Genomic DNA, 11,281 nt, shown 5'->3' on the forward strand with positions numbered 1-11,281 from the left:
TCCCGTTATGCGCAAGCATCATACTGAAAAAATTAGTCCACGCCCACCTGCTGTGTGGGCCCCACCCGATCCGTATAAATTACATTAAGAGCGGGTAATCTGCTCCCATTTTTCTTCAGCAAGCTAATATAATAGAACAACTGACCTTTTCATCGAGATGTCCAGCTCCAGCACCATCCGCTTGTGTCCCTCCTGCAAGACCGGATACTTGCTCAGCTTCGACCGGCACGACACCTGCGAAAAATGGATGCCTGGGTCCCCGCCACGTCGCCCGCGCTTCCTCCTGCCGCCTCTGTGACGAACTTCCACCGGAGGAAAGGCAGAGGAGAGCAGCCTTGTTTAAGGCTACCATCGAGGACTGCCTGTCCATGGCGGGAGACTGCTCGCTGGACGACGCCATGGATTTCTTCGACGCCGGCTCTCGGAGTGAATCGGATGATTCCTCTGGGACCGGTGACGTTAGCAGCAGCCCCGACGCTCGTTCCCTCCCGGGGAGCGCAGTGTTGGAAAGAGGGAGGCCGAGCGGATGCTCGACTCCCCTGGAGTTTCCCGCTTCAACGACCACACCGCTCCCTGCCGTCGGCGCGCTCCTCTCGGAGCTGCCCGCCATTATCTGGGAAGCTGCTAACGTAAAGGGGCTCCCCGTCCCCTCACACCCCCCCCCCCCCCCGCTCAGATCGGATGATCTTGCGGGAAGGTTTGGCTCCACGCCGGCTCGCCGTCCTGATCCCATTTGGCCTCGTTTTCCAGCGGTGACATCGTACTGGAACGAGGCCGCAGCCGGTCCTGGTAGGTTAAGGGCGCCCGTCTCCACTTACGCCCCCATCACCAGAGTGGAGGGATTCACCGAACGGGGTTATCCCTCGGTACCCCCCCTTGAGCCAAGCCTTGCGGAAGCCTTCGGAGCAAAGCTGTCCAGGTTGGAGAAGCGTCCCGTCCCTCCGGGGAAACACGACCAGGCGGTGACCGCGCTCTCCAACAGAGCCCACCAGTGTGCTTTTCAGGCGGCTGCAGCTAGCAACAACGTGGCGCTGCTAGCATTTAGCATGTCGAAGAGGCTGGAGGCCTCAGACCTGCCGGAGGAGACAAAGAGCTCCCTGTGTAAATCGGCAGACGCCATCCTCAACATGTGCGCCGCTTCCACGGTGTGCCTGTCGAGGATTGCAGCGTGGATGACGGTAATCCAACGTTCCACCTGGCTTCGTCACTCTCCCTTGCTGCCGGAAAAGCTGCACAAGGACTTGATGGAGGGCCCCATCACATCGGACGCGCTGTTCGGAAGCAGTTTAAAGACCATGCTGGCGAACTCGAAGCAGTCGGAGGAGATGTCGGAAGCTGTGCGCCATCTCATCAAGCTGCGCGGCTCATTCCGTCCCCCAGCCCGCTGGAGAGATCGTCGAGAGCAGAGGCAGAAACATCGGCGCTCCACGGCAGCAGCAGCTTCGTCTCGCTCAGCTCCACCACCAGCCCCGCCTGTCAGAGACCACCCCCCCTCCTTCCGGCAACCTGCACTTCAGCGTTTCCCCAGAGATCGCCTGCAGACGGCGCTCGGGGCAAACAAATCGCAGAGCTCACGGGGGAGAAGATTTAAGAAATGACAGTCTGCGGAGGATGTGTGTATAAATGACACAGGAATTGAAATAAATGATTTTTCAATGATCAAAGTGCCTGTTTTTAGCCAGTCTGTAAGTTCGGATGAGCTCACAGCTGCTACACACACATCCTCCACACATAGAGAGCCGGTGTCCTTATGTAAAGGTTTTTTAAACCCACCGTCGCTCCAACACATGTTCAGACGCTCACGCGACACCACGGTAAGCGAAATAACTTGTTGTCAATCAGACCCGCACGATCACCACCCAAGCGGTGTTAAACGCGCACCCGAGCGAGGCAAGCAGCCCCCATCCAAACGGCGCTGTGTTGATGATGCACGCACAGCTGCCCGGAACTCACCGGCTCACATCGGTATAAATGTGGGACCGCAGGCCGGGTCCGGTGGAGGTCCCCGCTCTCAGCGAAAACAACACACGCCTCTCCTGAGCAAACGCGAGCGGCCGTCATCCACCGCGTCTCAGCGATCGGCAGCTCACGGCGGCATAAGCGTGAGACAGCTGAACGAATCCAGTGACGAGCCCCGCCCCCAGCGAGAGCGGCGCGCGTCCCTCCAGAGGAAACGTGCGCTCCCGCGGGGCTCACAACCTTCACTTCGACAGCACGGCGTTGATGAAGTCACGCCCCCCGCCTCTCAACGTTCGCACAGCGACGTTAAACGTGCAGCCTCACGACGTCATCAGCTGGCACACGCTTCGCCTCAGCACACACCGCCCCGCCCAGACATGAAGGTTGGTCCGCGATCCAGACACAGCGCACGGGCGCGTGCAGAACAGCCCTTTCGAGGAAGCCTCGCCTTGGGTCACGCGGAAAACATTTCCGCGACGCATGACGGCGGTCGAGGCGGAGGATTGGATGACATCCGTCCAAAACACGGCGCATCATTTAAACGCACGTCCATTCCACGAACGTTACGCAGAGTGGCGAAAAACCTGCTCGCCGGACAGATGGATGGACAGAGTGTTATGCAAGGGTTACACGCTACAATTTGCAACCCGACCCCCTCCGTTCGGAGGAGTTATAGAGACGGTCCTGTCATCACCAGACCAAATCTCAGCCTTAAATGCAGAAGTTCAGGAGCTTCTGATAAAAGGCGTAATCTCAAGAGTTCCCAACGAAGAGGAAAACACAGGGTTTTACTCACGCTACTTCCTGGTCCCCAAAAGGACCGGAGGGATGAGACCGATTCTGGATCTGTCAGCTTTCAACAAAGCGATCATGAACAGACCGTTTCACATGTTGACAAACAGACAGCTGTTGGACAACATCCAGAGAAACGACTGGTTTGTTTCCATCGATCTAAAAGATGCTTATTTTCACATACCGATCATCCCAAAACACAGGAAATTTCTGCGTTTCGCCTTTCAGGGGATGAAGTATCAGTACAACAGGCTGCCTTTCGGGTATTCCCTTGCGCCTCGTACATTCTCAAAGTGTGTGGAGACAGCCCTGCACCCGCTGCACAGAGCAGGGATGAGAGTTTTGTTTTACCTGGACGACCTGCTGCTCCTGTCACACTCCAGACAGGAAGCGCTGATGCAGGCTCAGGTGTTGGCATCACACCTGTTAAATCTGGGCTTCGCCATAAATTGGAAGAAAAGCTCGATTTTCCCGGCCCAGACAATTGTTTATCTGGGAGTGGAATTAAATTCAATTACCATGAAGGCTCGCTTATCACAAACGAGAATCGACACTCTAAAAAGTCAACTCCGCCACGTAAGACCTGGCAAAGTGATAACAGCCGTCTCCGTCATGAAGCTGTTGGGAATGATGTCATCAGCTCACACAGTGGTTCCGCTGGGCTTGTTACACATGAGACGCCTCCAGAGGTGGTTTGCGCGTCTGCGTGTGGATCCAGTAAAACACAAAAGACGGATGATCACTGTCCCTCCCTCTGTGAGAGCAGACCTCCGACACTGGGGAAACACCCTGGTTCTATCAGAGGGAGTCCCCGTCAGCAGACCCACGTCACACGTGTCAGTCTTCACGGACGCGTCGCTGTCAGGCTGGGGGGGGGGGGACATGCCTATCTCAAGCAGTAGGGGCGTGGTGGCCCCACCACACATCAGCCCACATCAATGTTTTGGAGTGTCGCACAGTGCTGAATGTGATTCAACACTTTGCTCCCGTGCTACAGAATCAACACGTGTTGATTCACACAGACAACATGGTGACGGCTGCGTACATAAACCGACAGGGGGGTGTGCGTTCAGCCCAGATGCTACACATTGCGCGAAAGCTACTGTGTTGGGCTCACCGAAACCTGCTCTCCATCAGAGCGGTTTACATACCCGGTGTTCTGAACAGAGGAGCAGATGTGATGTCCAGGGGCGGCCCACGTCACGCGGACTGGACCCTCCATCCAGACCTGATGTTTCAGACATGGCAGAAGTTTGGCAAAGCAGCTGTGGACCTGTTTGCGACACGAGAGAACGCTCAGTGCCAATTATGGTTTTCCCTGAGCCCGCGAGACGATCCACCGCTGGGGGTGGATGCATTTGCTCACAGCCCGTGGCCCAAAACGCTTCTGTACGCGTTCCCCCCACCTCCTCTGATTTTACGGTTCCTGAACCGAGTTCAGGAGGAGGGATTGACAGCTCTCCTGGTAGCTCCCGAGCGCATGAACGCACCATGGTTCCCAGTCCTGCAACGTCTGTTGTCGGGTCGTCCGTGGAAACTGCCGTGGAGGGAAGATGCTCTCCTTCAAGCAGGAGGAGCGATCAGGAGTTACCCAGAAATAGGCCAGCACCTGTGGGTCTGGCCGCTGAGCGGTCCCGCTTAGAGAGGATGGATCTCCCTCAGGAGGTAGTGCGCACAATTCAAGATTCACGCGCTGCATCTACCACAGCTCTGTACACATCAAAGTGGACGGCCTTTCAGCGCTGGTGTACAGAGAAAGGTTTAGAGGCCACTTCATGCCCATTAGGCGGCGTGTTGTCTTTTCTTCAACAGCTGATGGATAGGAAGTTGGCATTCAGCACGATTAAAACGTACGCTGCAGCCATCTCTTCCTGCCACGAAGGGTTCGGAGACAGAACAGCTTTTAATCACCCGCTGATGAAGCGGTTTCTAAAAGGGGTACAAAGACATAGGCCGGTTTCACGCCCACTCGTTCCACAGTGGGATTTAACGCTGGTCCTGCGAGCCCTGATCAAAGCCCCATTTGAGCCTCTGGATCAGGTTTCACTTAAATTCTTGTCTCTTAAAACAGCCCTGCTGCTGGCTTTAACATCCGCTAAGAGGGTGAGTGATTTATCTGCCCTCTCTGCCGCTCCGTCATGTCTCAGAATCCAGGCTGACGGTAGTTCAGCTGATTTAAGACCAAACCCAGCTTTTATGCCTAAAAACATCACGAGCTCTTTTAAATCAAGACAGATATCGTTGGAGGGATTTTTCCGTCCCCCCCACAGATCAGAAGAAGAAGCATCTTTTCATCTTCTCTGTCCGGTGCGGGCGTTGACGTGTTACATAGCGCGCACAGCTGCAATGCGTCAAACTCAATTGTTTGTGCATTATAGAGATGCATCTGCAGGTCGCCCGTTATCCACCCAGCGCTTGTCACACTGGCTGTGTGAGGCCATTTCTGAAGCCTACAGAGCATCAGATTTAGAGCCTCCTGTCAACCTCAAAGCACACTCGACCAGGGGTATCGCATCTTCGACTGCTCTGCATAATGGTATGTCAATGCAGGACATTTGCACTGTGGCTGCATGGTCAACACCCTGCTCATTTATTCGCTTTTACCTACGTGATGTAACGGCTCGTTCCAAGACACATTCTGTCCTTAGTGCTCTAACAGAATGAATATTGTTGTTTTCATGGAACTCTGTTTAAGCTCACATCTGTCTGCATGTTTCACAGTGTGAGATGTTGTTATCAGCCACAAGTTGTGTCTGTGATTTTGGTTCTATTGTCACTAATCAGTTCATGATTATTGTTACCAATCAGTTCATTTGATCAATAATCAGTTCATTGAGATTAATCTGTTTATACTGTTCAGCCATGAACCAGTTGGTTCATGCCCCCCCCCCCCCCTTTTCAACTTCTTCTCCCCGTTGAAAGTTTTCCGGGGCGTTCATGCTTTGTCAGAACGCATAGTTACACAACATGCGTCTGTGCATGGCACACAATTACGCGATGCGTAGTTATGCACACGGGGAGCTGAGTGACAAGACGTTTTTTCTGGGCAAGCTTCCGCTTCTTACTGTGTTCGAATGGACCCAGTGAGGCGAGGACCACATCCGCTTCGCCCTTAACCCATCAGCGACAGTCTTAAAGGGCGAAGCCTATATGACATAGAACGTTGGTTACGTACTGTAACCCCAGATTCTATGAGTATAGGCGTAGCCCTTTAAGCGTCGGGCCTCACTGGTTCCTGAATAGCTGAAGAAAAAAATAAGCTATTTGGGAGCAGATTACCCGCTCTTAATGTAATTTATACGGATCGGGTGGGGCCCACACAGCAGGTGGGCGTGGACTAATTTTTTCCGTGCTTATGCTTGCGCATAACGGGATAAACCATCAGCGACAGCCTTAAAGGGCGAAGCCTATATTCATAGAATCTGGGGTTACAGTACGTAACCAACGTTTCAGGTGCAAAGTAACGGGATACTCTTGCAGGGAAGGCTGAATGTCTGTAAATAAACTATTTTTGAGAGAGAGCCTTACTGCATGATGGGACATGTAGTTTTGTTACACCTGAAATCCTCAAACAGAACTACAACACAGAACCAATCAATGTTGACAGTGCATTAACTTTACAAAATAGAAAGGAAAAAGATGGAAGAAATGATTGAATACACAAATGTTCATAAATAAAAATTTAAATAGTAAAATATTGACATATTTAAGACGTTTTAAAGTCTAAAATTGAGATTTATAAATTTAAGACATTTTAATACTCCACAGAAACCCTGAAAACTACATGAGCAAACCACCATGTGCATGTTTCTGAAATGTAATTTTACTGGGGTACAGCAGTCATGAGGCCTGCGTTCTAGAATTGTGCCGCTCCAGGTGGCTGCATGTTGGAGCAGCTCTGTTACTTTCATTCTGAGATTTTGCTTTTGGAAACTTTAATTCCTCTTTTTCTGGATGTAAATCACATTTTTTGGATGATTGTTTCCTCTGGTATCTGATGCTGTGCAGCTGGAAGGATTTTTACTGAAACTCTTTTAGTTTTGGACATTTGTTATGATGCGTAACCATGGCAACAAGGCAGTTTTCTACAACAACAGCAGCTGATTAGCATCTCAAATGATCAAATAATATCTCAACTATGGCCCCAACTCTCAAATGAGTTGAAAAGGATGTTCTATGGACGCATTCTCATCTACCTGCTAGCTGTGCTCGAGTGCCTGACCACTGAGATCCTGGAACTAGCAGGAAACACGGCTCATGACAGCGGAAGGACAGGATCGTCCCTCAGCACCTACAATCGGCTGTCCGCAGCTATGAGGAGCTCGGCAGACTGCTGGGAGGAGTGGCCATCGCTCTGGGAGGAGTTCTGCCCAGCATTCAAGCGGTCCTACAGTCCAGGGGAACCAAGAGGCCAGCCGAGTCTGGGTGGACGGAGCAGACGGCATCTGCAGCCAGTTTCTTAGGATCCACTGAGGGATGGACCTTTACAAGTAATCCATCCTGCCTACAGCCATCAGTATCTATAACATTTCTTAATGAAATGAGGATAACGAGTTACAACAACAAATAATTTCCCTTTGGGATTAATAAAGTATTTTTGAATTGAATTGAATTGAATTGAATTGTTACCGCCGGACAGATGTAACATCTCAGTCTAACTCCCTACCTGCCACCAGCTGAGCACCTGACAGAACCAAGAATGCCCTCAGGGCTCACCTCCAATAAGCTGAAGAACTCAAATACTCCAAGTGTAATCACACCAATCCGTCCATCCATGGATGGATGGATGGATGGAATTGAACAGGGAATGCAAGTAAACCTTAATGTTTTTGGTACAAGATTAGAGTAGAAAAGAACTTATTTATACTAATTCATCCTACTTGCACCGTTATATTCTACCATGTTGTCTACTATATTTATTTTGGATCTTGTAAATATATTTCTTTTGCACTGTTTGGTACTTTATTTTGTACCCTTATTACATGCTTTAGCATTTCTTGTTGCTGTTTTTTTTAAACGAGTTAAATCGGTTCTTCTCATTCTGAACATTTCATTGTACTGTTAACCTTGTGTTAACCTGCATATGACAAATAAACAACATAACATAACAGAGGTCAATTTTCTTTATTTGTTGTCTCAGGTAGTGCAGATTGATGGATCCTGACAAACGGAGGGAGACACTTAATCCACGACCAGGTGCAATGATGGAGCCAATCAACTGAGGAACCTTGAAATACTAGCAGGCACAATTTCCTCCAATGAAAGGGGTGACAGGTTTACATAAGTACTGTATATATGTTGGTGATGGGGGTGGGCGATATGGCTCAAATATAATATTGTGATATTTCAGAGCATTCTGACGATAATGATAAATTTAGTGATATAACAAAAAAAAAAAAAATCAAAAAAAAAAATCATAGTTATTCATTTGACAAAATTAACAACATGTTGCTTTGCAGTATTATATAAAAACTAAAAAACAATAAGGGTTCATTTTACTGAAACTACTTTATTTAGTGAAGTACTCAGTCTCAAATTATAAAAATAAAAAATAAAAATGATCCTTCTGTTATTTAGATTGAAAGTCTGCACAAAATATAGATCAAATAAATCCACCACAAAAACTAAAGTGCAGGTGCAGTTTCCCAAAATGACTAAATAAAATGAAGCTTAAGATCTGTTGAACATAAATGTAACATACAATAAAATATATGTTTCCTTTAAATGAGCTGTAACTTCCAGAACTTGTAACAAGGTGATCATCTGACCCTGAAGCTGGTGGAGTTTCATCATCCTCTGTTCCTGCAGGAATGATTCTCTGATGCTCCGTCTCTGATCACCTGACTCTGTTCTTGCTCCATGGACTGTGACCTCAAGAGACTCAGCTGAGCTGCGTGTGTTTGTACCGGCAGCTTAGTTAGAACATTGAAGATGGATCGTGGCTGGGTCTTCCAACAATACAATGACCCGAAGCACACAGCCAGGAGAACCAAGGAGTGGCTCTGTAAGAAGCACATCAAGGTTCTGGAGTGTCCTAACCAGTCTCCAGACCTAAACCCTATAGAAAATCTTTGGAGGGAGCTCAAACTCCATGTTTCTCAGCGACAGCCCAGAAACCTGGCTAATCTAGAAGATCTGTGGAGGAATGGGCCAAAATCTCTGCTGCAGTGAACCTGGTGAAAAACTAAAGGAAACCTTTGACCTCTGTAACTGCAAACAAAGACCACTGTACCAAATATTAACATTGATTTTCACAGGTGTTCAAATACTGATTTGCAGCAGTAACACACAAACAAATTATAAAAAAATCCTACATTGTGATTTCCGGATTTTTTGTTTAGATTATGTCTCTCACAGTGGACATGCACCTGAGATGAACATTTCAGACCCCTCCTTGATTTCTAAGTGGGAGGACTTGCAAAGTTGCAGGGTGTTCAAATACTGATTTTCCTCACTGTACCTGCAGTTTAGAACTGGATGGAGAAATGCAGCCGAGCCGCGCATTGTTTGTTTTGTAGCATTTTAGCTAGCTAATGTTGCGTGCAGCTAATTAGCGTTACGCCAGTACCGACAGGTGGATGGGGGGTACGCAGTTCGGTTCGGTAGTTTGGCACGCTCGGTTCTGTTAACGGGTCGGGACAAATGCTGACGTACTTACGTCATGAAATTAGCATATCAGGATATAATTTATTTTCCCGGGCAAGCTTTTTTACTGGTATTATCGTGAACAATATAATATGGTCCAGCCCTAGTTGGTGGCCATCTTGGATTTTGACTTGGATAAAAAATTTTTGATAAGGATTCTTTTTACACCTGGATACAGCCACACATCAAAATGGAAGTTGCCACGTTCCTTATTTTTCTAGTTATGATCGCAACACAGACAGTTATGACGACAGCCATCTTGAATTTTGATTTGTCAACCCAATTTTCAAAAGGAACCTTTCTTATGCCTAGAAGCAGCCACACACTAAAATGGAAGTGAGTACCTCATTTGTTTTTCCAGTTATCGTGCTCACAACATGCACACATGGACAGACAGTATTACCAATTGCCCTGCTCCACTCTGTGACAAGGGACAGTTTAAAAACATGGGGACAACTGACAAGGTGGGTTCAAAAATGCTTGAGGTGTTCAACGTGAGTGGAAATGAGCAATGAAAAGTGAGCAGTTTTACAAGCTGTGTACATAAAATAAGTTGTGATTTTTTTATAAACTGGCTGTGAAAATGAATTCCATGCAGATCTCTGGCTGTGCACAAAGCATATATTAAAGAGGAAGTCTACAACCAAGCCTGACAGGCCAAAAACACTCAATTAGGTAAGACTGCAATTTAATTTTTGCCTACTTCCTCACAACTTGAAGTCTTCAACAATTCTCCAGCAGTCGCAGCTCAGATAATACTTTAACCTTTGAAGTGACGGTCAGTTCTTATCACAGGAACTATCCTCACCTTTAGCTGCTTCTCCTTCTTCTTGCGCACATCCTCCCACTCATTAACTATTCTTCCCCACAGAATCCACGTGTCCTCCTCCAGGTGGGAGAGGTTGGATGAGGCAGATGAGCTGGACACCAGGGAGGAGCCGCTGTTTCGCCGGGAGCCATTCATGGAGCGCAGTGACTTGCTGTCTGTCTCCAGAAGCCTAAAATGAAGGTAGAGCAACATTTTAAAAGCTGTAATAACAGGGCAACAATAATAACCTTTTACCAGTTTGAGAAAAATGCATTTATCACACAACCTAGAAAATAAAATACATATATTTGTCAGAATGTACAGGTGCTGGTCATAAAATTAGAATTTCATAAAAGTTTCTTTATGTCAGTAATTCCATTCAAAAAGTGAAACTTGTAGATTATATTCATTCATTACACACATACTGATATATTTCAAATGTTTATTTATTTTAATGTTGATTATTATAACTGACAACTAATGAAAACTCAGTATATCAGAAAATTAGAATATTATTTAAGACCAATTAAAAAAGGATTTTTTGGAAATGTCCAACTGAAAAGTATGAACATGAAAAGTATGAACATGAAAAGTATGAACATGAAAAGTATGAACATGAAAAGTATGAGCATGTACAGCATCAGTACTTAGTTGTTGCTCCTTTTGCCTGGATTACTGCAGCAATGAGGCGTGGCATGGAGTGGATCAGTCTGTGTCACTGCTCAGGTGTTCTGAGAGCCCAGGTTGCTCTGATCGTGGCCTTCAGCTCTTATGAATAGTTGGGTCTGGTGTATCTTCCTGCATCTTCCTCTTCACAATACCTCATAGATTTTCTATGAGGTTAAGGTCAGGAGAGTTTGCTGACCAATTAACAGAGATACCATGGTCCTTAAAGAACAGGGATAACATGGTCCTTAAAGAACAGGGATACCATGGTCCTTAAAGAACAGAGATACCATGGTCCTTAAAGAACAGGGATAACATGGTCCTTAAAGAACAGGGATACCATGGTCCTTAAAGAACAGAGATACCATGGTCCTTAAAGAACAGGGATGCCATGGTCCTTAAAGAACAGGG

At 47.5% G+C, this 11,281-nt stretch overlaps 1 protein-coding gene across 1 annotated transcript in view; it reads right to left on the bottom strand.

The window, feature by feature from the left end:
• Nucleotides 1-11,281, bottom strand: part of evi5b (ecotropic viral integration site 5b) — a 111,873-nt gene that overhangs the window by 81,161 nt on the left and 19,431 nt on the right. The window contains exon 2 of the mRNA XM_037675041.1: nt 10,205-10,394. Within this exon, the coding sequence (XP_037530969.1) occupies nt 10,205-10,394 (190 nt within the window). The remainder of the gene's footprint in view (nt 1-10,204; nt 10,395-11,281) is intronic.

Source organism: Nematolebias whitei, chromosome 3, assembly GCF_014905685.2.
Source record: "Nematolebias whitei isolate Nwh7 chromosome 3, NemWhi1, whole genome shotgun sequence".
Lineage (NCBI taxonomy): Eukaryota > Metazoa > Chordata > Actinopteri > Cyprinodontiformes > Rivulidae > Nematolebias > Nematolebias whitei.